This window comes from Egretta garzetta, unplaced genomic scaffold, assembly GCF_000687185.1.
Source record: "Egretta garzetta isolate BGI_Z169 unplaced genomic scaffold, ASM68718v1 scaffold319, whole genome shotgun sequence".
Lineage (NCBI taxonomy): Eukaryota > Metazoa > Chordata > Aves > Pelecaniformes > Ardeidae > Egretta > Egretta garzetta.
In genome coordinates, this window is record NW_009260769.1 from 583816 (window position 1) to 609971 (window position 26156).

Sequence of the window (26156 nt, forward strand, 5' to 3'; positions counted from 1 at the left end):
TAGCCAGGGGGAAGAAAACTCCAGGGCAAGAAAACTCCACATTATATTATTCAAATTAATTTTTAAAGTATCAAGGTTTTTCTGCCTTTGGTAAGTTATTTTTGAAATACCTGGGAATATAGAGAACCTGTTCCTAGGCAATGAAAAATACTCTCTTCCTTTTATTGTACTTTCTAAAGGAATTTTGCCTGATATGGGGAGTGTTTAAAAATAACTAATAAAGACTGTATTTTGCAAAAATATAAAACTCTGTTTTATCCAAATAAGTAAAAAAAAAAAATAAATTAAAAAAACAAGTGAAAACTTTGCAGATGCCCAGTGGGATGGATAATTATTTTTTTTCTTCTACAAAGATTTTATTAGAACTCCTCTGTATTTTCCAGAATTTCTGTACAATCTTTTAAATTGAAATGTCTTGACTTTGCATTTTTCCGTAAGTTATCAAAGTTGGTTTTCTAGCTTTAAGCCAAATTCTTTGGCATGTGCAAGAGATGCAGTAACTTCTTGATTTGTTTTGTGCAAATTATGTTTTGTAATCTGTAAGCTTTTTCTATATGTACAATATTTGGAAACAGAGAGCCCTACTTTGTATTTTTTTAAATGTAACTATTACTTTCGGAGCTGTAACTTTCTTAGTCTTTGATGTGAAGGAACTGGCCAGTGTAACTCAGAGTATTGATAAATCCTTGCGTAATGCAACAAGGCATAAAAAACTGACTTGAGTTTTGAAGTTAAAGGGAGAAATACATCCATATTTACCTAACAAAACCCACTTCTTCAAAGAGAGAAACAGATCCTTAAAACATCCTGCTAATACGAGGTAATTCCCTTCCCTTTACCAAGCTTGCTAATTAATTTTTCGTCCATCTTCCCTAATGTTGCTCATGATCTTGAAGCTGTGATACAGAAGTATTCAGTACAGGCAGAACTGGCAATGGGCACAAAACCATTTGATCTTCCCTGGTTTTTGCTTTATTTTGAGACAGCAGATGGAGAGTAGTCACCACCATGCAACTTGAGACAGACTCTGAAATGAGACTTTACTGAAGTTTAAAAAAAATCGAAAGAAGCTTAATCTCAGATGCAGCTCTTTAAATATTTATGTATTAATACAAATCTGCTTGAAAAGCAAGTTGTAATTATTTCCTCCTGAGATAGCAGATCCAACTTGCTCTGTGGGCATAAAGATACAGTGTATTGTGACAATGAGGGTATGTTCCTGTTTCATAATGAAACCAATTCTGTTTTGAGCGAAATTAAGAGATTTCCTCCCCCCCTCTTTTCTTACAGGAGGAAAACTGTGGTCTTACGTCAGTAAGTTCTTAAACAGAAGTCCTGAAGAAAGCTTTGAAATTCCTGAACCCAGAACATCCAGTTCAACTAAAATTTACCTGGAGCAGCCAACACCTAGTCCTAAAGAAATTGGTAGCAGCACTGATTCCAGAGAAAGCTATGGGGAGGGCACGCTGAAGGTGGTCCCACTGAAGAGCAGCCTAACACCGAGCTCTCAGGATGACAGCAGCAACCAGGAAGATGGCCAAGAGAGTTCAAAGTGGATGGACTCAGGATCCAGCTCAGAAGAAGAGTGCACTACTAGTTATTTAACATTATGCAATGAATACGGGCAAGAAAAAATTGATTCTGGCTCTCTAAATGAGGAACCGGTGGTTAAACTGGAGAGCGAAGGTCTAAATACCAAAGAGAGAAGTTGCTTGCAGAGATGCAGTGTTGTTGGCAGTGATAGCTTCACCTCTCAGATTGCATCTCAGGAACGAAAGCTTTTCATTGATGATGCTGAGTCGGAAATAGCTAGCCCTACTAGGATACTGGACTCATTAGCTAAATCAAAGAACAGCCCCATGGAACTCTTCAGGATAGACAGCAAAGATAGCACTAGTGAGCTCCTGGGGCTTGATTTTGGAGAAAAATTATATAACCTGAAATCGGAGCCTTTGAAGCCATTGTTTTCTGTCACAGGTCATGACAGAAGCTTGGATGCCCTAGAGAGCAAAATGGGTGTGAAAGCTCATGACACCGTAAGCAGGGGTTCAAATGACTCTGTGCCAGTTATCTCCTTTAAGGATGCTGCTTTTGATGATGTAAATAGCGTTGATGAAGGAAGGCCTGATCTCCTAATAAACTTACCTGGTATGTCTGATGAAACAGAAGAGGCAGCAGTGTCAAGGCCAACAAAGTTTACAAAAACTGATAGGGACGTTTTGGAAGTAAAGTTATTAGAAACACCTGATGTCTTACAATTAAATAATTCTGCAGAGCCATGCAAAGCATTTGATCAAGAGCCAAGTCATGTGGCACCTGAACTGGGTGATCCTTCCCACGAGGAATCAAATGGACAAAGCGGTGTCACTCAGGGAGCTCTTGGGACCCTCTTTACATCTGACCAAGAGGTAGGTAGTTCAGAAGACGGGGCTCTGTTTCAGGGGCTTGGAGCCTGCTCCTTAAACGTGACAAGCAAAGAAGAAAACTTATTTGTTTCCAACCCGCTCTCAGGTGCTCAAGATGTTAGCTTGGACGGAGACACGTTAAGAAATGAAGCAGTGTTGCTGTTTTCCGATCACACCGAAGACTTTGGGAAAGAGGAAGCAGACTCGGCTTTGTTACCAGCAGCTGAAAGTAAAAAGGCAGGACCAAAGAGGGAAGACAAAATAGCAGTAGCAGGGGAGAAGGAAATACATCAAATTTTTCAGGACCTCGACGAAAGATTAGCGATAACCTCCAGGTTTTATATCCCAGAGGATTGCATTCAAAGATGGGCAGCTGAAATGGTTGTAGCCCTTGATGCTTTACATAGAGAAGGAATTGTGTGCCGCGATTTGAACCCAAACAACATCTTATTGAATGATAGAGGTCAGGAACTTTTGCAAATGCATTTCTTTTTATTCGCTGTTGCTTCCAATTAACTGAGTAGGCGTTTTATCTTGTAATTAGTATCTTCATTTCCTGTCTAGAGCTTCATTATCAGTGCAGCAAATTCACCCCCAGTAATAGCTTCTAGTACTTAATGATGCCATTATTCTTAATGATACTGTTTTTAGCTACAAAAGGAGTAATTACAGTTCACTTCTGCAGAAAATGGAAGGGAAAAATGTTTTGATTTCTCCTGTCGTTTTGTTTTTAGGACACATTCAGCTAACGTATTTTAGCAGGTGGAGGGAGGTTGAAGATTCCTGTGACAACGATGCCATAGAGAGAATGTACTGCGCCCCAGGTTAGAGCAATCACCTACAATGTTTCACTTGGAAAGTAGATTAGCAGCTTTCATTTTCTCACGGAGCCTCTATAGCATAGAGCTAGAGATCATGCAATATCTGAATTTTCTTTGCTTTTTCCTGAATGTCTTAAAAAGCTAGAGGGCTCATAACTGCTTTATAGCTGAACTGTGGTGGTGTTTGTTAGATCATTTCCATAAAGTGTAATTGTACTGAATGTCTTGTTTAAGCAAATTTAAGGAACGTTTTGTTTTCTTGCAGTTACTTTGCTATATGCGAGTACATCTTGATAACTGAAAAGAGCAAATGAGAGAAGGGGCAGACTGAAAAGATGACACTAAGAGCCTTAAAAATATAAAAATTTACACATGCAAAGAACATGGGGGGGAAAAAACCATAGCAGTTTGAAAAATACAACCCTAATAGGCTCAGAGATGCCTCTGACATTTTTGATGAGCTACAGTGGGCTTTGAAATAGTTTAGAGAGCTCTTTTCTTAGAACTGCTTTCATCAATCATGAGCGTGATAAAATCAATATCTCTTGGGTTTTTATAGCAAGGATGGCACTTGAAACCAAGCCCTCCCTCTTTGCCTTTTTCCAATTTATTTTCTGCTAATATGGTGGTCAAATGTAGTGACAGCCAAAAATCAGGTGCTTTACTTCTAACTTCATATTTTAAAAATTTCATAGCTAGCTTAAAAACCCCCTACTTTCAGAGCTGAAATGACTACAGCGAGGCTATTCAGTTTTTCAGTTTCTCTTTTTTATTATGAATTTGAAATGCCAACATACTCTTTCTACCGAGTGTGTGGTCTGGCTAGGCATTGCAGCTTGGCATGCAGGTAGTCCTCAAGTTCAGAGTCTGCAAATGAACTCAGAAAAAATTAGAGTAAGAATTATCAGCAGTGGAAGTTCTGAGCTTAGTTTAGCATCAGGTGTTTATTCTGTGACTTAGTCCTGCAACTGAAATGCAGTAAGGAACTGCTCTCTGTGAATAAAGGTGGTAGGATCTGAACAAAAATTTGAATGCCAGCCTCTTGAGATAGTAAATAAATCTTTTCTATCCAGGTGCAAGTCAAAAGGGACGGAAGAGAATTCTTTTTACCTGTCAAAGCAAACCCAACACCTTCATTCTACCCTCACCCCACTTTCAATTCAAGGACAAGAAAATTGGGGAATCCCAGCAGTTCTTGTGGATGCTAAATAGAAACGTGTTCTGGTTGCCAACGTGTGTGATGTCCTGTTAGAAAGAGGCGTTTTCCTGCCTCCCTAAACCAGCCTTGTACAAAGCGCTCCCTAGTTGAGTAGTAGCAAAGATGGAAGTGCAGCCTTTTCCCACCCTGTCATCATTAATGAGCTGTGAAAGTCAAAGCTTAATTTTCCTGTATTTTAATGAGGATCCAAAGAGAGGCTTTTTTTGCCCCCTAAGCCCCAGCCAACCAACTCCTGCAGTAATTAAGTGTTTAGGGGGCAGCTGAAATAATATTTAGAAGTCCCCAAATGCAAGAATAAAGTTTTCCATGCCATCATAATTTCCACCTCACAGCACAGGTGTGTGGTATCCATCCGGGCTTTTCTTGGTTAAGTTTCCCTCTCCTCTCTGCCCTCTTTGCACTACCCCAAGCTGCGGTTTGCTTTGTGTATCTGTAACTGGTGAGCTCCAAGATGAAGATTTGCAAATGCAAATATTATATATGCAAGATGGCTGGACTGATACTGCTCTATGATTCTTACCTTTCATGTTTCTTGATCTTAATGTTATTTCTGCAAAGTGTACTCTTATTTTAGTGTAGCTATTTCATACTAATTTTTGTGTAGGAGAGTAATACTTGGTAGAACTTAGTAGTACAAAATATATTTTGGAGCCAAGTGCCATTCTATTCTAAGCATTGATCTAATACCTGTAGCTTCAAAAATGGTATATAGCTGAGCCCAAAGCAGTTTTTTAAGGCTGCTGCTGCTGGCAAATCTTGCTCTAGAACTTTTGATCCCTATTAAAAAAATAATCATGTTAGTGGGCTTTCTTTAGGCTCTGATGTTACAGGAAAAAAACCCCAACCTTAGATGATAATTTTTCATTTTAAGGAGTGTACCATGTCCCTGGAAACCATGTCTCCCCTTTATCATGATAGCATTGCTCCTCGAGCTGCTTCTTGGAATAAGGATTTTGGAAATTACACTTGTGCTTCAGTTCAGTACACTAAGAGAACTTGGCAAGTTTGGGGTTTTTTATTCTTTTTAAGTTGCTTTTTAAAACTGATTGTAAATGTTTCTCATAGCTTGCTTTTTTCCTTCTGAAGGAAGGGCTGCAGTCTTGTACTCATGAACAAGTAATTTCATCAGGTCTTATGATTTCTTATAATAATACAAGATAAATGCACTTGTTAAAAGTATGCAAGAAAGGGAAGATGTCTCTTTCAAAACTGTCTTTAGGGTCAGGTGTTGGAGACAACAGATGATGAGTCTTGGGATACAGTTCTTTTTATGCATTGATTTTTGAGTAGCAAATTTTGGAGACAGAAAAAGGAGAGGATGAATGTGAAATTTAAACAGATTGCAGGATATCTTCAATTTAAGTAGGACATTGTATTGCAGAGTTATGTGAAAGATGTAAAAATGTATTTGAAACAATTTTTTCTTTTTAATTGATAAGGTTTTGGGTGTTACTTTTTTATAGCACAAGCTGTCAAGTGCTTAGTAGTGAAGTGCCTGAGGACATATTTAAATTTTAAGTTGCTTTATTGGTTGAAGGAAAACATGGAGTCTAGATTCTACAGTGTATATATCGGAATCTAATGAGGGCTAGGGATGATAATACATTAATGTTGAAGCTTTTCAGACCCAGGGGAGAATAGAGGTCCAACTACACGGAGCTTGCTTGCACAATCTAGGATTTTGTATTGGAGGTTTTCAGTACCCCAGGTTGTAACCTTGTGTGAAAGCAAAGCAAGGTAGTATTGGTACAGAAACAGTGATGAGATCCTTGCCATGGTGAATAGCAAGGGCTTGCTCAGCTCTTGCTATCCTACGAAAAGCAGAGAGGCAATTTGGTGGCATATGTAGAAAAGAGATTATGCAGTGTATATATAAAATAATAGAACAAATGCAAATGTTATAAATGGAGAAGTGTCAAAAAGATGAGGGAAGAGATAGTTTAAAAAGCTGCATGCCATTCCCTGCTAGCAATATAATTAATTTTGTATGAAATAGCAATTGTCATTTTATATCGTGCATAAATTAAAAGCAGGGCTAAATCTGTTGCAAGAAGTGGTGCTTCTCCACTATTGACGGCAGGTGGCATTGTACCATTAATGGATTTTGCTGTTGCACTTGCTGGCTCTAATTTGCCTAACTTCACATAAGAACTGGAGACAGAAGATGCGGTTTATTTGTAATGATTTGCATATCAAGAATTGTACTCGCAAACTCAGAGTCGTGGTGTGTTATACTGCTGTTGAATCTGTCAGTAAAGCTGGATAACTGTTTTTACTCCTTCATAGCTCTACTCAATAAAAAAAAAGTTCATGCTGAACCAACTACTGCAACAACAAAGCTATCTGCTCATGCTTAAAAGTAGCGCCTGTGCTATACTTTGATTAATGGCCAAACTAAATCTTTGCTGTTCACCTATGATAAGTCAAATGTTGTTTCTCTAACCCACAAGGGAAATGATGGATTATAAATCATCCCCTATAAACTCAACACCACTTCAAGTAAAACCGTGGGGGTTTTGGCCAAGAATAACCTATTTGCTTTTAAAGAAGAAATGAAGCAGTTGTAACTGAGATTTTCTGCTGTGTTAATACGGTTAAGGTGACTAATGTGAGGTTTACGTGGTGGTTGGTTATTTTTTTTTTTTAACTTTCCTCCTCTTTATAGTAACTTTGTTTTCTGAATGTTTTAAAGTGCGCTAAGCAGCTGATGTCTGAATACAAAGTTATTAGCAGATCAGATGAGAATGATTCACTTCTGTTTAAACAGCCCTTTGCTCTCCATGCCTCCCGAGAACTCTTATCACATATTTGTCCAAAAAACCCCACAAAAACTAACAAAAAATCTCCCACATTATCCACCTGCCTGGTGGCTGATAGTATCAGCAATGTATCTCTTTATCTCTCGGTTAATGTGCCTTGGTATTCTGAAGGGGGGAAAATTCCAGTAACAGATTCAATTTACACGGACAGAAACTTGAGCAAATGCCAGCCTAGCAGGGGGGCCATTATTCTGCTCTATAAATAAGTTTAAAAAAGAAACAAACATGCACACAAACCTGTGAATCAACATGTTTTGGTCTAATTGAGGGGAAAGCAAGATAGAAGAATTTTGAAATGCAAATGATCACCTTCTGTTATTTAAGTATCAGTTTTGCCAACTTTGTGATATTTAAATATAAAGAGTTGTTACCTTTTAAATGGCGTAAGAATTGTATTCCATTCTTGATAGTCATGATTTTTAAAATCAAATTGGTAACTTTTTAAAAAAAGCCCCTTCGTAGTAGGCTTAATACTTGTGAGAAAGACAAAATTGTCTACAGCCACAGCCTAGTCAAGACTGTCTTCAACTAAAGCAGATTAAGCTGAGGATAAAGAGAAATCTTTTAGGTACTTTTTTGATCTAACCTGTGAAGCGTCATGTAGAAGCAGCTTGCTGGTCTAACATCTTGTGTAAATACGATGTGTGAATGAGATGTTTTATTTACACTCTCCGAGTTCTCATTTCAGCGGTGGGGATGTGTTGTCGCATCCTTGTAGTGTTTTCGGAGGATGAGATTTCAGAACTGGGCTGCCTTTGGAGCCTTTTTTTCTTTTTTGTCCAAGCAATGAGTTTTCACCAGGCTGTTTTTATTAAAACTGGAGATTTGCTTGTGGAGATTTGCTTGTAGAGATTGTAAAGCCAAAGGGAGCCTAGCTTCATAGAAAATGTAAGTAGGAAACTGTCCATCAGTAATGTGTCATATTATTCCGATGCTTTCATAAGCTCAGTGCTATAATGAAGCCTTATTTACACGAACTAGCCTTCACAGAAGCCCGCACGTAAATATATGGTGTATTTGGTTTTATCTAACCTGCTATTAATTGCACACAACGCAAAACCTAAGCAAAAAGAAGGCTTTGTGGGTAAAGGATTTTGTTCCAAAAAAGACAGAAATATTTCAATGTGCAACCTGATCTTCATAATCCAAAATGAAGATGTCACTTTTACTCCTAGACAATTGAAAATACAGATGCAAAGTGCAGCTGATAACCTAAAACATATGGCATGAAAATAAAAATTGCTAGGTTGCTATTATTAGCCTGTATGCTATAATTTTTATTTACTGAACAAGAAAAAAATGGTTTGCCTCTGTTTACCAAATAGATGTTTGATGCTGGAAAACCTGCATATTATTTGTGTATGTGTTTTTCAGTAGGAGTTTGCAGGCACTCATTAAATCTGCTATTTTGTATTATAGTAATTTAATTTGAGTAGATTGTTTAAGAAGCAAAATAACTGTGGTAGATTAAAGTGTCATTGACCCTGAGAGGTGTCGAGGGGTGGGCTGGTCTCGTGGTTATAGTGTAAGACTGGACTTCCTAGATTTTCTTGCTGACTCTGTGCTAGCTTTTTGTGTGGCATTAATGTCTCAGGATAATCCTAAAACGGAAAGGAAAAAACAGAGCAGGTGAATGAGCCTTTGAGCAGCCAAGGCAGAAGGATGGGCTAGCTTGATTTGAAAAGCCCTGGCAATAGGAAACAGGACTAAATATTAACATGAAAAATATATAGTGAATAATGAGGAGAGGTCTGGAGCTGCAGGAAAAGTCCTGATTATTGTGAAGTTGGGAGTAACAACTTTACAACAACCATTTGGACTGGCAGCGCTCTCCAAAGACACCCGAGTGTCCCACAGAAAACAATGACAACTGAGTGCTCCCAAAGGAGCAAGATGTCATGAACCTGGAGTAGGAAATTGAAAGCGTAGGTTTGGGGAGAGAATCGGGTATTTTCTGAAAATAATCTGATGCGGTTTGGCACTCAGGCTTGTTGTAAGTACACTACATGTTTCAGGTGAAGTACGTGTTCCTGTGTTTTTTCGTGGACTCTGTGACAAGAATAAGCAGTAAGATGTACCAAAGCTGTTGAATTTTAAAAAATCTGGTATTTTAGTCTGGCTGACATAAAAGCCAGTTAATAACTCTGGAAGTAACTGTAATTTATGTGTGTGGTGCTTTTTCTAAAATCTATTTCCTTTTAAAATTTTTTAATCATTATTATTACTACAGATGGGGCTAAAACTTGAAGATAGTATAGAAGATGCCTTTTGTAAAGAAATGGAGCTAGCTGAAAGGTTAATTAGTGTTTGCTTTGTTTTGATAACAAAGCAATAAAAAGTTTCTTTGTCTCTTTTGTCACCTGATTATTTTAGAGGAAGGTTTAATTCCATCTTGGGCTGCTAAAAGAAAGAACACAGTTCCTTCTTAATTTTTTTTCTTTTCGTGACATGAAGAAATTTCTTCCAAAGAGGAACATAGATGCTCATATGTTTTTTGAATAGCTTTAAGATGAAACTTCCTATTTTCATACTCCATTTGATCTTAGCAGATGTTCATTGGACTTGCCTCACTACTTTATTGTTTAAAGACCATGCTAAACTTTTTATATTTAACTATAGATGGTTCAATACTGTGTTTTATAAATTGCTAAAGCATTTTAGGCAAAGCATTATGGCCAGATTGCTTGTGTGATGTGTTATTTAGTGACTGTATCTTACGATATCTTGGCTGACTGAGTCTGCCTAGAGTAAATTAGCTTGGACTCATTTTACTTGGTTCTCTGCAAGTGCTTCTTTACATATATGGATATTAAAATATGATAAAATAGTAAGCTTTTAAAATTAAATGAGTGCAAGGTAAATAGAATTTCCGAAGCGACTCTAATGGTTTTTCGTGCAAAACTGTTTATCTTAATGGCCACAGAAGGGGAAAACATTGTGTCTGATGTTTTTAGGATGTTGGACAAGTCCATTTCCTCCTGAATGGTTTCAGACACCTGATGGTAGTTCAGATGGGTCTCCTTGTTTTCTTCTCAGTGCAGAAATGATATTATGAAGGTATGCTGTTTCTGCTTGAAACATGGGGTAAGGGAAGGGGCCTCCTCAGGTTTTGAAATTCTTATCAGTGCACCAAGGGTCAAGTGGTGCCCTTCTTAATTCCAGGCAAACCACCTCAATGCAAAGCCCTTCCTGGCTCCTAGGTGTTTGGAGAAGCAGTACCTTGAGACTATTTTCTTGTGAACTGACTTCAGCTGCAATTTTTGGATGTTACAGTTTATCCTACAAGGTTTTTGATTGAGATTTTGTGCTTGGTGATTTGCAAGCCATCTGGCCTGAGTTGCACAGTGAATGTCCACCTTTAAGCCTGGCTTCTTTTACGTTAACTAGTGTTTGTGTGTGCTGGTCAAAGGGCCTTAATGTCAGCCCTGGAGGAAACTGTATGTGGGAGAAAGTGTTGAGGTGTGGTAGTAAAAGCCTTTGAAATTCTTCAGCACAAAGGGTATTTTTCAGGTTAAGGTGCTGTAGAAAAAATAAGAAAATCAGCCTTGGTGCTACGGTTAATAACTTTATCAAGGATGTGTGTTTGAGAGAGGTGAAGTTCTGCTTTTTTACTTTAGAACTGGCACTTCTGTTTAAACATACAGAGCATTGTCGGCTATGGGTCTTGTATCAGGAAATAAGGTATTACTGTGTGTAATGCAAATATTGAGATAAGTATGGAAACCGTAAAGAAATGGCCTTTCAGTTGAGACCAGCTGCTCTGGAAGGAGCACGGTGCTGGGTAGTGAAGGTGTTTACTTGTACCATCTGTCCCTATCCAAACCTGATACCATTTTACAAATCTCCTTCCTTTCAGTTACTCCCAGCGTCTGCTGTTGAAATTGCTTCTGTGCAGGAATTTAGCATTGCTGTTGACGTGTGCTACTTGTGCTAGATGTCCTATGGGCATGCATTGGGAAGGGAGAAAGAAGAAAGCTCTCCCTTTTAATGAAGTTGTAGTAAAACTGGAAGAGCTGCTGATACTATTTTCCACCCTACTTTTTATTTCTCTGATTTAAAAGGATTTTGTATCTGAGAATAGGATTTTTTTTTCTGCAAATTTTGTACTGCTAGTCCGAGAGACACCAACATTGCACGTGTGTGCACACGTTTATGTTTGTACAAATGTGGATAAGGTCCTTGATTTCAAGGTTCATGAAGTAAAGAATGGGCACAAATATCCCCATGTTATTCACTTAAGCTTGTGGGTCGCTACCATTTACTGTCTAAATTACTTTGCTGATGGATTGAGATGAAAATGTTTTCTTAGTGAAGGCAGATATTGAAGTTCAGATTTATTGCAATATTAAAGCTTTAAAAAAAGCATATGCCCTGTGTTGTATATTACATTAGCTAGCTACTCTGTATCACTTGAAAGCACTTCATAATCTATAGTTTCTAAATTTTCCCGTGATGCGCAGTCAAGATAAAGTGCAGTAATATTGATGTGATATTCTGAACTTATTATGACCAGCGTATTGCATCAGAAGTAATGTGACCTGTTTGAAGTAAGGGAATGTAAACAACACATGTTTATTTGTAATATTCACAATGATTATTTGTTTTTGTAAGGAAAATACTTATTTTAATATGAAGTAAGGAAACTTTGGGACCCAGGAAAGCAGCAGGAAAGGAGACATTGGGTAATAGGAGAAAAGTTGAGCTAAAATTTAGTTTTTGTAAAAAAGGATACTCAGGTGTTCCCCTCAGCTGAGTTTTCCATTTTCTATTCTGTGTTGGTTCAGATGACTTGTCAGGCAGTTTCTGCTCTGTGCGTGAGAACCCAGCCAGAGCCCTTCAGCCTAGGGAGAAATCTGTGTTGCTTGACTGTTCTCAGTTTATCCCACTTGTGCCATTTTTGTCATGGTCAAAAGTGCATGGAAGAGTTCAGTACTGCTCTCTTAAGAGATCTGCAATGACATTTGTTTTGACTCAGCATATATTGAAGGTGTTCTTACAATTGAAAATATGAGCTTGGATTTTTGAGAAGTGGACTTGAGTTACTTTTTGACTTTTACTCTTTCCATTTTCTTCATCAGCAGAGTGAGTGAGGTTACATCAACTTCCCGTAATCAACGGTGTGTGATTCTGTGAAAGAAAGCAGTGTAACTTTGATGCTTCAGAGAACTGGATCAGCATCTCTGATTGCCAACATAAAAGGAAATAATACCAAAACTCAGAAATGAATTTTTTGTAATATTTCTTTTCCCTGTGCTCAGAACTATTTTTTTTTCACCTTTTGAATATTTTTTTTATATTGGGCTGTAACTCAAGAGGTCCATCCCCACTGAATGTCTTTGGGGAAGAATGGATTATCTCCTTTTGTGGCATTATTCTAAAATTTAAGATGTGTCAATATGGGGAAGTTAATGGTAGTATAGGAGCTGAGAATGTAGTAGTCAGTCTTAATTAACTCTTGGCTTTACTGTCCTTATTCCGGATTAGGTGTGGAATTTAATTTAAAAATAAAATCTTTGCATGTTTGGGAGAAAGCTCTCTCAGTCTGGAATGTCCACAGGATTAAAGCCACGTGGGAAACAAAACTCTGCTCTAAAGAAGCCTAAAGTATTTATTTTTAGATTTTACTTTCCATTCATGTTATCTTGTTTTTTAATATACCTTATTGGAACATACAGCACTAGGCAATCAGTCAAACTGGAAAGGCATTTCCATTCAGTAGGTTTCACTGAATGATGCTGTGAAAGCCTTTTGCCAGCTGGTTCATGTGGAAAGGCCCAAGTTTGTTTTTTTGTTTTTTCTTTTTTAAAAGACAGTTACCTAGAAGGTCTGCCTTTCTGAAGGGACATAAAATTGTATTGAAAGAACACATTTTGATTTTTACACAAATTCTCCCAGTTTACCATAATTTCAACCTGGACGCTTGCCTGGGATGTTAAAACTTTTTAAAAATGCCTGTAATCATGCTGATACAGTTCCTCGTGTGGCTGCCGTTATATCTTTGTAAAAGTTTCTCGATATTGATAGAAGTATTAATCTGTAAGGAATGGAATAAATTCTAATGTGTGGCACCCTTATAGTGACATATTGGGCATTCAAACGCCATTAACTGTAATCAGCTTTTCAGTGAGAGGGATGTCCTGCCTAAAGAAACGATGTCTGAGACATCCTTCCTTGCTGCTCTTGCCACCGCAACCTCAGCCTGGTCCTGTGAGGTGCTGAGCATCTTCCAGCTTGTGTGGCAGCTCTTCGAGGGGGCAGCCCTCTGTGCATCCCTGTGCTCAGCCTGTGTGTGTATCTCTGTGTCTGGGGAGGTCTGGGGCTACCGCCTTCCTTTCCCTGACCCTGGAGTGTGACTCATCTGTCGTTCTCCTTGGCCATGCTCATGCTAAGCTCCATAAAATGATGAGCAGGATTTTTTGAACACGCCACGATGCTTTTCACAGCAACCACTATGTGACTATATGCTAATTATTGTCCTCTGCTGGAAAGCTGGTGTGGCTTTTGCCACCAAAGCTATTTTAGTGCAGCTTCTGCATTTTTTTGACAGTCGAAATGAAGATTTCATCTTCATTGCAATCTGTTTTTCTGCCTGTTTTGGAGCAGACAGCGTGGTGTGTTTGTGTTTAATAATTTTTGTAGTTTAAAGCCTGCGTCAGTGAAGGCTAAGTTTTCTGCATGCATCATGCTATTGAGTATGTGTGTGGCAAGGGGCTCTGTGACTCCCATCTCACCTCGCCACTGTCTCTTGTGCATGGACAGCAATGAGAGAGTGTTGGGTGCTGGCTGGATGCTGGGGAAAAAAACTTTTTGCACCTAGGTACAATTTGGGCTGAACTGTAGCAATACACAGTTGCTGGCTGTGGTTAGGCTATGTGAGATAGATTCAGCATCTCCATCTGGTTCCCAACAGACACGAGAGGCTGTTGTGAAAAGCCTTCCACGGTGATTCTGGCAAAGAGTGTGGGTTAGCCATGAGACGTATCCTGGCCCCCAAGACAAAATTAAGGCATGCAGTAGACTATTATAACCTCCCTTGTGCTGCTTTTATGGGTGCTTCAGGCCACTCTGGTCAGTCCAGCTCTTCTGACCAGGGTAAATTCTCTAAATATGTTTTGCTTTACTGTCTGTCACTGTCAGGTTTTGCCCCAGTATGGAAGAATCCTAACTTGTAATGCCTACAAGTCTTGAAAATGCCTGTGCGTGCGCAGAAAAGGCAAATTATGGATGAAATGTGTAGTGTTGCTGTGTTTGAACAATGCAATCTGTAGGTGCCTAAAGGGCTAACTAAATTGCAGGCATAATGAAAGCTCTGTGGTATTTAGTATATGTTCTGTCAGCATTAAACAGTCACCTTGTGAATATATGTTAATTTTGAAGGTGTAACTGACCTTTTTAATATTAATTGAAATGTCTCATGTTTAGAGGTTGGTGCTATCCTAGAAGAGACAGAAGCCTGTGACTGGTGGAGCCTGGGTGCCATTCTTTTTGAACTCCTCACTGGGAAGGTAGGGCTTGGGGGCAAGTTACTCGATAAAACTGACCTCTTGGCCAGTAGTTTCTTACAAGTGGTGTGCCCAGTTGTGATTTCCTTGCTTGTCTTTCTCAGATATGCTTTGCCGACCCAAGTACCCTCAATTTGCTTGGTCTGCATGGGACCAGAGAAAAGAAACATGCTCAGGCTTCAGCAGAACAACTTGATAAAGCAGTATCAAACTCAAGACTGAAAAAATAACCAAAACCCATGCTGCCCTCTTAACCACAGTGAAATCAAAGTTCTCTAACATTCCTTCTGTGCATTTACAAAATTTTTGCCCTGATGGTTTCAGTATTATTTCCTGGGACGGTGTAGAAGCCATATGTTACTCTTACACATTAATTGAGTATTTTGAGACAAAGAGTGCTCAGCCAAGTTAAACTGGTGATTAGTTGACAGTTCTGCACAAAGAAAGCTAGGTCCACCAAATTCCCAGACTCTTCAAGTTTGAGCAATAGAGCACTAGCACCAAGATGTAAATGTTCAAAAACTGTATCTCCAGAGGGACATCAGTGCCTGTAGACATCCCTCCAAGAATCAGTACTTCATACTAGGAAGCACTGAAATTTTAGCTGTGTGTGTTAATTTGCATTTATACTAGGAAATAATCCAACGCTACAATTTTTTAATTAATAAATGTATCTGCCTGTTTTTATTTTTATTTTTTTTTTCTTCTCCAGACTCTGGTTGAGTGCCATCCATCAGGAATAAACACTCACACTTCTTTGAGTATACCAGACCATGTATCAAAGGAGGCCAGATCACTGATTCAGCAGGTAATTGAGGGGAAAATTTGTTTTCTATTGGTACACGTGTAGACTGGACAAAATCTTCCCAAGTTGTTCTGGTGAAGTAAATGTAAAACCAGAAAGCTGCTGATAAGAATGTGGATGGGTCTTTTGTCAGCACTGATGAATTTTGCCCAGCTGTCTTGTTGCATCTGGAAACTGACTTCTGCTGCCAGGTGTCTGTAGAAAACTGGAGTGCTTTGCCATTTCTTCAAAGAACAAGTTTGGTCAATGCTGAATGCTTTGGAAACACCTGCTGGTGATACACAAACATTTTAGGAATTCTGCCCTAAATGTTCATGGAAACATTTGTAACTAATTGAACTAAAAAATGTTGATACCAATTCAGCAAGATAGCTCTAAGTATTATGAAACCTGTAACACACTGATTAGAAGCTATGACCTTGCTGTGGTTGAAAAATCTGTGGCTGTCCTCCGGGAAACCTGGATGCCATTTGTTAAGACAAGTGCTTTAAATTGCAAATACAATGACTTCTGTAATGAGAAGATAACTGGTAGGTTGGACAAAAGGTAGAGTAGGAAAGCTTAAAGTATAGACAACCTTCCAGACTGATACACTATTTTGAAACTAAGAGGAGTAGTATTGAGTGCTGGTTTTAGTTTACTCTTAGCTTAAGGTGGTCATGGCTGAGAGAATAAACTTGTAGTACAGGGACTTAAATTTCAGGTAATGCTGTTTTCCTTCTAGTCAGTTTTGACCTAGCTGAGGAAGTGGAGCCTGGATCTGACCTATTCCACTTGAGTAGAATAAGTGATGTATGTGAACTGTGTTGTTCAGCTTTTGAAGAGTATCTTGCTAGTGGATGCATAAATAATGACATCACTTAGATGTAGATTTGAACAGAGCAGAGTGGAAAAACTAGTTCTTGAAGAAAATGAAAGAAAGATTTTGAAAATTCAGTGAATCAAAAGACCCAGTGACAGATTGATTTCTGTGCCATTGCTGTGAAACGATTAATGGAAATGGAACTAGACATTTGGAACTCATATTTTGACTAGGTGACATGAAGTCACTGAAGGTGAAAGCATGTGTGTTTGTGTTTCTGGCAAAGGTAGAAAGGGAAGTGACTAAAGAAAAATCCTATTTTTGTGTAATCTGCGTTTGTATTGTTGGATGGTAGCAAATTGTTACCCTCGCCCACAGGTGCTACAGGACTCAGATGGCTAAGGGAAAGCAAAGCCACAGGAACTCCTCCCATTAAGACTAGAAGTGAAGACAAATGAAGTCGTCCAGTCCGCTTCTCCCTGCCAGTGTTCTTCACTGCAGACTAGTGTATTGCCTGTTTTTAAATCTGCCCAAGAGTGGCTCTCTTGCCACTTGTGGTTTAAGTGGCAAATATATCTTTGCCACTCGCAGATATATTACAAGGCCATATCTGTTCAGAGAACAGTCACCCCAGTGCCTCTTAGGTTAAGCCTTCTGGTGTAGGGTGGTGACTTATCTGGTGGAGGTTCGCTATATAAGCTAGTAAATCACATTTTTGTTGTGTGACTATCCAAGGAAGCTGCCATTCATTGTTGAGGAAGCCTTGTCAGGAAAAGGAAGAAAGCTCTCTTGGCATGGATAGCAATTTGTCATTGCGACTTTCCTTCCCCCCACTGCCAAGGGTAAACAGGTCAAAGCATCACAGAATAACTCTCCGGGATCAATGTTCAGCTATATAGAAAACTGTGTCAGACGTTGTCTCCTGCTGTGGCTTCCAGCGCAGGTGACTTCATTGTAAACACCTCATTCATTTAGCCAGCTTCTAAGAAAACAGGGATCTGTTTATTTCTGGTGAAAGATGAATTTGTTATTTTTATGTTGGTTTGGTATTATGCACCTGGTATTTTTTTCAGGCACCTCCAGGCTTTACTACCAACAAAATATGCAACATGACTTTTCAATAGGCATCTACTGCAGTTTGTGTTGCATCTGCTTTCTGAGATTACAGTTCTTCTGGAAGGGCAAACTCCAGAAAATAAGTGCCTGTGCTTACTTTCCCCCTGCTGGTGCTGGTTGTATTTCAGCAGAAGTCAGAGAGATCCTGGCTGCATCCCTTTCTGCTGGCTTGCGGAAGATATTGGAGCAGCACTATTCACTGTCACTGAGCTACCTTTACTATGTGACATTATGACTGCAAATAGCAGAGCCAACTTAAAATGTGTAAATTCCGATGTTTATGGATGTAGACTCACTTAGATGTTGAGTGCATTAAGATTTGAATACACATTGTTCCAAGTGACAACTGGGAGAAGTTATCCTATTAGCTGTTGCAGAAAAAGCAAGCAAGAAATCATGCCTTTGTACTGGCTGTGACTGAATAGAGTATAAGCAGTTCTCTAAAACTGCAAAATATTTTTGTGTGTCTTTATTAGCCTCTCTGGAGTATTACCTTTGCGTTCCCTTTTATATGGATTGGTATCTTTAAACAGATGTAGCTATTGTGATTTCCTTTTCACATGATTTCAGCATGTGATGTACAACTAAAAAGCAAACGAGGTGCTGAATTTTAGGAAATTTCCATGAAGCCCTTACACTGTTTTGTTTCTTTCAATGGAGTTTTGATTTTTCAGTTTTAGTCCATTTATAGGACTCTCAAACTTTTTTTTTTTTAGGAAATAGAGAACTGGCTGTAATATCCCAATATTTTAGGACCAACTTACAATTTATGAAATGGAAAGTTACAGACCACTGTCCCTGATGTAGCTGTAATGCAGTGGTGTGAGCAAAGGTTAACGTGAAGCAGATGCAGTGTCCAGAGTTCTACTGATGGAGGCTCTGGCTGCTGCTCTTTTTTTTTTCTTTTTTTTTTTTTTTTTTTTAAATGAGGTTACACTCAAAATGAAGTCCCAGTGTGCAGTGCTTCAGGGAATTGCATGCTGTGATCAGTAGTCTCTGAAGACTGTAACACTGAGACTCAAGGAAAGGAGAGTCTTCTTCCATTTACTGGATTTTAGGAATTTCAAGTATGCTTTCGTGCTCTTGAAAGTAATTCACAGAGCAGGAAAACGGTAGGATGTCCCTTACCTTAGACCTTTCTGAAACTTTTAAGCAGTTGTTTTTGTTCTTACTCACTGAATCATATATATATTTTTCTTTTTATATCAAGCTTTTGCAGTTTAATCCTGCGGAGCGTCTTGGTGCTGGCGTTGCTGGTGTTGAAGACATCAAATCTCATCCATTTTTTGCCCTTATAGAATGGGCAGATCTGCTGAGATGAGAGATGCATGCCCTCTGAACAAACTCAGGTCAAGTGGACAAGTTTCTCTGGCACGGACGCACCCTGACTTGTTTCCTTTGGATGTCCCAAACCATTTGGACATGATGACTAAAGGACGCTGGAGCGATCAGGCCAAAATTGAACACTTTTAACAGGAATCACTGGTTGTACAGGGTGCTAGCTTATTTTTATGGCAACTGGTTGCTACGCACGTGTAAGTCTCTTCACCAAAGTATGGTTTGTGGCAAAACTCCTGGGCAGCATGTTTAGCACTGCCAGCTTGTCGACTAGAAACCAGAATGTGCTCCTGGTGCTTTGTCTGCTGATGGAAGTGTCTATAGATGGTGCCAGCTGAAAGTATCTTTTAGAGTGTCACTAGACCATTTCCCTATGCTAAGTGCAGCTTTGGGGGGGGTGGTGGGAAGGAAGGAGCAAATAATTTATTAATGGTATATGCTGAATAAAATACTAAAATGCTTTATGCAAAAGTTGACACGTTAAAAATAATATATCCATTAAAAATTAAGAAAGCTGTTGCATAATACTGTGGAATGTGTCTTGAAAATGGCATATCACTTCCCACTGTGGAAAGAGCATATAAAAGGCAAATAATGCTGTCAAATGTTGTACTTTGTTGGTTGGCAGTGTCTGTCTGAAACTCTTGACTCCGTTGTATTTGATGAGCTACATGTTAAAGTCACTACAGAAAGGGAAATCTTTTCCTCAGCCAGATAAACACTGCTTTAGCACTCTAATAAGGAGCAAGAAAACATAATGCTAGATAAGTGTATAGATTAAAAAAGGAAAAACTCTTCTCTCATCACTGCAGCCACCACTTTATCACTTAATGAACTTTACTTCCTCTTAAGCATCCTATTTTTAGCTGCTACTTCAGGAAAAAACCTTTCTGCTCGTGCTCTTCTGCTTGAGGAAGCTTCTGAACTCTCCTGTTTGTTTGTTAATAGTCTTAATAAATCAAAGAAAACCTTCACCCACTCCACTGCTCGAACAGGAAGAAGTCTGGGATTTGCTCATGCCAAATGACTAAGTGACATCTCTGAGCAAACCCTAGTGGGTAAGACTTGGGCGTGAGCCAATTAGCTGACCTGTTTGTTTGTTAGAAAGGTCTGGAGAATGGGAGAAGAATAAGACATGCAGAATATTTTGCTGTGCGCTGCTGTTGCTGCTAAGCAGCCATGCTTGTATGGCTTCCTGACGTACAAATGCTGTACGCTGCGATGCTTATGCAGATTATGGATCTGTGGGTTTTTTCCTAAATGTTCCCTTTGCTCTCACTCTTTTTTTTTTCGTTTTTTTTTTTCCCCTTTTTCTTCTTCTCCCCAGCTTTATCCGGAGAACAAAGGGCAAATTCCTTTGGGAAAGTGAGGTGACAGCAATGATTATTGAATTTACAACTCAAAAAAAAAAAAAAGTATCCCTCCATTTGTATTTTAGCAGTGTATTTTATGGGCACTCCCAAAAGTGCATCTGCACAGTCTCCATCTGTTAGATACCAGGTCGGTGTATTCAAATAAAGTGGAAAAGGAAAATGCTTCACTTAAACAAAGGAAATCTGGAAACTTTTTTTTTCCTTTTTAAATTATTCCACTCCCCTCTTTTTTTCTTTCTTCCCTTTCTTGTGATCACCAGGCCAGCAGAGGGGCTGTAACAACACCGCAGGTTGTAACCAGGTCACTAGTATCACTGCCTACAGAGTGCTGTCCAAGATTACATCACTCTCAGAAACTGTGTTTCAACCTACCACCCTCTGGCTACATAACAGGAACTCCCTCAGGTGAGCCACAGGAACAACTTCCTGCACCGAGCGGGTCGGAAATCTCTAATGCAGAGACCAAGCTGATCCAGAGCTTCCTTCCAGTGCTGCCCTGGCTGTGACTTTGGAGAGGGCTCGTTGCTCAAGGGAAGGCTCCCTTCCCTCGGCCACCTGACTCCATCCCTGGGGCTCTCTAGCCCAGCCACCAGATAATGGTGTTGCCCGTGTTGATCTGTCCCGTTGCATTTGCCAGGCAATAACTCTGAAAAACAAGTATTTTCCATGTTACTTTAAAATGCTCTCTTGGGTTGTGCCCATTGCAAGTCAAGGCAGGATAAGGTAGCACAGGAGCACAAGATGGTTTCTGTGAGCAGCAGCAGCACAATGCTCTTCTAGCAAAAGCTAGAGGACCAGTCACTCTCACTGCAAAGCATTTGGTTTAGTTAATGACACGAAATACTTCCTTTTTCAAGTATGTTAGAAGTGAGGAAATCTAGATCACAGAAACTAGAGGGAATGGGGCACTTGGCAAGACGGTTTGCCAGAAATGAACCTTTGAGATGCTACAAGTTTTTCTAACCTTACCACTGATTTAGAGAATGGTTTTGCTAAAGGAAGCACAGTCTGGAGTTAATTGCACAAAAATTCCTGCTTTTTTTTTTTCTTCAACATGTATTATGTTGTATTGGTGTTTACATGTATTCCTTTAATAAACAAAACCTTTCAAGCCTAATTCACACCTTGAGTTTGTGAACTTTATGTTTAGTTCTTGAAGACATTCCTTCCTACCTAATCAATGCTTTTTGTCATTGGCTTTTATGACTTCAAATGTTCCAGATATCTTCTTTTTGGTGCCTCACAAGAAGCCCTGTGGTGTGCATCTCTGTTTTGCTGGCTGTTAAGTAGTGCAAAGTCCATTCCACCTTCCTTCTGTTACACCTAACAGCTGATAGCAAAACAAATCAGTGCCATTTTGTTCACAGGAATTAGCGAGAGCCTATGTAAAACACAGTAAAATAAACCTATAGATTTTCCTATTCTCCGGTGGGTGTTCAGGTAAGGCAGATAACGCACTTAGGACATCTCAGAGTGGTAATTCATTGCACCCTGGTGAGCCACTCTAACGTTTTTTGCGCCCTTCTAAGAAAAACTGGTAGACAAAATGTTTGAAGCCTTGCACTGGGTAGAATTGCTGTGAGGTGAGCCAGGCCCCCTGCCCAGACCTACTGAAGAAATTGCATCTCATGAACTAGAGGGGGCATAACTTTGTTTGCTTTTAATGGCTGTATTCACAGTTTTCGTGCTTGTAGCACAGCTCCTGTATCTCCTGTGAAAATCGCCTCTCAGACAGCAGTTGCTGTCGCGCTGACTCTCCGTGCACCTTTGGGATGCTGAGTCGGCAGGGTTACCTGCGCCAGAACGTCCACCCGGCTCCTCTCTCCAGTGCTAAACCTGTTCCTTGGTGTGTCCCCGCAGCGAAGGGCACTGGGATGAAGAAGGCTGGGGAGGTCAACCTTCTCTAAATGAAGCACTCAGCATAACAAGGTACAGGGAAGTGCGAAGTAAACCACTATGGGATTTTTTTTTTTTTTTTTGTGTGTGTGGTGTCATTTGTCTTCTCAAGGACACTGAGTAGGAAGCTGGAGAAACAGAAACTTCCTCTCTGGTGAGATTTATGGTAAGGATTTTAGCAATAAAATGAAAAAGCACATTTGTTGATTTCTTCGGGTTTGTGCTTTCTGCGTGGGCTTTGCTGTGAGCTGAGCTCTCTGGTTCCCGGCCCCGTGCTCTGCATGAGAGGGCCTTTGCCCAGGCCCCAGCACGTGGGCAGCGAGCCAGCCTGTGGCCCCGTCTGCCTGTGGCTGAGCACCCCAAAGTCCTCCTCCAGTCAGCAGCGTCTGCGGAGGAAGAGCACCTCTCGCAGCTAGCCCTCAGCTCTCTGTGTCTTTGAGCTGCCCGTAGCTTTCAAATCAGAGCCCTGCAGCTTTTTTGCAGTGTCTGAGAAGTTGCGTGGACAGGATTTCTTTGCCTCGCAGCAGCAGCAGGAGCCTGTTCAGTGCTGCCCCTCCCCTTGCCTCAGTGGCTCGTTCCCTCAGGACCGCCTGTCCTCACTGCGCAGCGTCCTCGGCGTACGTTCGGAGGTGCCGCTGGAGAGGACCTCCGTGTGACGGGTGCCTCTTGGTTCCTTCTGCCGTCCTCTGCCTGGCAGGCTCCCGTGTGGCGTGGTGGGCCGGACCCCCCGCTGGCTCTTGCTCCGCAGTGGTACGCAGCACCGTGCGTGATAACGGTCGTCATTTAGTGTGTACCCACAGGCAAATGGCAGGCTGGGGCGTAGCGAGGATCAGACCAGGCCTGGAGCTTTGGCCACCCCGTGTGCCTAAGGACTTTCCGTATGACCTCGCCTCCAGGGCTGGAGCCCCGTGAGGGTGACGCACCACGGCGCTGCAGGGGGACAAGCGCCTGGGTAAGGTTGTGAGTCTGGGGCGCAGCTCCTGCTCCTGTGAACGCCTGTGGGGGCGAGATGGGGGAGCGAGGGGCTTGGCCGAACAGCAGCATGGATGCTGGCAGCTGTGGCAGGGGCATGGGGCCTGTGGGGGGGGCTCGCCCTCTCCTGCGCTGCGGGGCCCGGTGGAGGGCTGGTTGCTGCTGAGCCATCTGCAGGATCAGAGCCGGGGAGCCCTGGCCCAAAGGTGAGGTGTCCTCAAGAAAATCCCAACTTCTGGGTGGTAAAGTGGTGGAAGTGGTCCCACCTGCTGCCAGTGCTGTGCGGTGAAATCTCCTGCGTCCCGGCTGCCGGGCAGAGGAGGCTAATCAGGGCTCAGCAGAGAGGATGCTCCAGCCTCCCAGCAGCGGGTGACAGCTTAATGTGTTGCCCCAACAGGACCTCACCGCCTCTTGGCAGAGCGGAGGCTGTCCTTCTCCAAAGGCAGCTCTGTCTCCATCTTCTTGGCCCAGGGACCCATCAGGAGGGATTAGAGCTGCTGCCAGAGGGCTGCAGTGGCACCATGACGGGCAGGAGGGCTGGGGGAGCGTGCAATGCTGGGCAGCGGGGAATTGGCGTCCTCTTGGGAAGGCTGTGGGCAGTCGCCTTGATGCTTTGTTGCTGAGATCCCAAGGTTGGCAAGTTTGGGAAAAGTCCTTCTGGGGGCAATAAGCTAGCTAGACAAGCCAATTGGCGGAGCTGGATAAAGATGGGCCAGCCCGGGAAAGAGCAGATGTTGGGGGGGTCAGCGGTTCTCCTCAGCAAAGCCTTGCTAGCCTCATTTTGCTTTGCCTTGGAGACAGAGATGTTTTGCCTCAGTACAACCTCCCCTCTACCGGTTTCTTCCATTGCCTTCCATGACATGAGCCATTTGTCCCCTGGGGTATTTTCCAGGTTTGCCCAGCTGTCTCCAGCCATGTCCTGCGCTACATCTTTCAGCCCTGGTCACAGATTTTCTTGCCCTTTCTGTGCCTTTGGTTCCGAAATGTCTGCCCGAAAATGCTGGTACCCAGGAGTGGATTATTAGATGCAGATGTTATCCCCATGTACCGATGAAAACAAAGAGAGAGGATTGCTCCCACAAAATGAAAGCACAGGGGTTGTAAAAGCGTTAGGAAATTGCTTACCCCAGCAGCGTGCGAGTAACGAGAGTTTTATGGTACCTCGCTCAGTGGTGGGATAACGAGGAAGGAGCCTCCAGGAGAGGGGCCGGTGCTGTGCCATGATTTAGAGCATGGTGCTGGCTAGCTCCGCTCCGCTTGAGGTCTTGCTTGTGCTCTGTGGTCTGACATTTGCCAGCTCATAATCTTCCTTTATGAACCAGGCATGGAGAAGAGTTACTTCAACAGCGTGGACCATGAGCCAAGTGGCATATATCCTTTCTCTAGATTATTTTTTTTTTTAAATTTTTTTTAATTTTCCATCCTTCCCCACTGCTCTGCCCCCTTGGGCTCCTTCCTTTCCAGTCTCACGCTTGTTTTGACCTCAGAGAAGTCCCCTGTGTCCAGTCCCTGGTCTCTCATGGTTTCCTGCCAGGCCCAGCAAAGCTGAGACCCAGCAAGGCAAAGCGAGAGGTGAGTTCCCATGAAAAGGACTTTGGCTGCTCCGGCTCCTTGGAGGCACCTCAGCAGGTGCTCTGCGATTCTGCAGAGAGGCCTGAGCTAATCGACTTTTCTAGGCTAAAGTAAGCATGCAGTGTGAAGCCCCAGCCCCATTAACATCACCGGGAGCTTTCCCGTTGACTTTGCTGGGGTCAGGAGCTTACCCTTCAATTACAGAGAGAAGCCAATTTCATGAAAATAGCTCATTTGTTTTCCTGCTTTAAGCATACCTGTGTGGGGTCGGCCTCAGTGTTAGAGAAATAAGCTGCTTTTTTAAAAATTTATTTGCTCTTCTGGCGCGTGCAGTTATCATGGCTATGTAGTTACTGCCCCTGGCTGGGGCGAGGTCTGCAACTCTTCTCCCTCAGCCTTTGCTGTGCCCCCGATGGTCTGCGTGAGCCTCCCTGTAAAACAGGCAGGGCCTTTTGCTAAGTGGCAGAGCTGGGAAGAGTGAGTTAGCGCCTGCCCTGCGCTTTAAGGCTGAGAAGTCTTTGGCGAGCAGCGCTGCACATGCCCCGTTAGGGTGACTGGAGCGCAGAGGGCTGAGAAAGGCAGGCATCTGGTTTCCTCATTATTTCTTTTCATAAATAATCCCTTGTCCTTGCACCCTGGACTCTGACAGCATTTAGAACATGCCGGGTGTGGGGGTTTTTTTTCCCTCCTCCGAAACTTATTCATTTGGAGAGCGGTTAAACAATAGGTTTTTGTCTAAATCTTTACCAGTGAAATTGTCAGGAGAGATTTCTGCCCCCCTCTCCTGTCTATCCTCCTTTTGTCTCCTTCAGTTGTCGGGGTCAGGATCCGCCGCCAAACGGAGACCGCGGTTGCTTTTCCAGGCCCCAGATGCCAATATGTGGCAGCATCTGGCTGGTTGGCAGGCGCCGGGGCAGTGGTGCTGGCTGCGCCACAGCCTGTCATGCGGCGGCGTCGTTTGATGGGCGCCCTGCTTCTTTGAGAATATGGTCCCAACCAAGGAAATGGATAATAATTAAATCTACTAAGGGAGGTGAATTATCGGGTAGGGCGGCTGCCGTCAGAAGCTGTGCCGACTCCCAGCCCTGGGGTTTTTTTTGTCCTCTTCGGCAGCATCTCATGTAACCTTACCTTCTTGTGCTGTGAGCGTTTCGGGTGCCTTAAGGCATGGAGCTCCTTGAAAGAGAAATACAAATCACTAAAAATGTAGAGATAAAACCCTCTCCTTAGAGGCCATGTGTTTGGCATGGGAAACACATGATAACAGCTTGCTTTAGAAAGGTGACATTTCCACTGAAGGCTGAATAATAAAAAATGCATTCTAAAAGCCGAGCTTTTCTCTCTCTTCTGATATATTAGACTTTTGTAATGAAGACAGCTTCTGGGACCGGGGAATCAACTGCTTCCTTGAAATATATGCGTGGGAGCTCTCCCTGGCCCTAATGGGTGTCGCATGTGGCTCCGGCTACATTAATGTTGCAAGCTCTATTAAAAGGGATTGTTGGTAGCCCTTCTC

General features: G+C 41.7%; 1 protein-coding gene across 8 annotated transcripts in view; it reads left to right on the forward strand.

Moving 5' to 3' along the window:
• RPS6KC1 (ribosomal protein S6 kinase C1) overlaps positions 1–21412 on the forward strand; it is an 88652-nt gene extending 67240 nt beyond the window's left edge. For 4 of the 8 annotated variants that reach the window (XM_035901580.1, XM_035901579.1, XM_035901581.1 and 1 more), the window contains 5 exons: positions 1291–2868; positions 3140–3229; positions 14687–14769; positions 15479–15574; positions 18700–21412. In XM_035901580.1, the coding sequence (XP_035757473.1) occupies positions 1291–2868; positions 3140–3229; positions 14687–14769; positions 15479–15574; positions 18700–18810 (1958 nt within the window). In that variant the 3' untranslated portion in view covers positions 18811–21412. The other 4 variants (XM_035901585.1, XM_035901584.1, XM_035901583.1 and 1 more) reach the window with 3 other exon arrangements.
• Positions 21413–26156: the final 4744 nt, after the last annotated feature.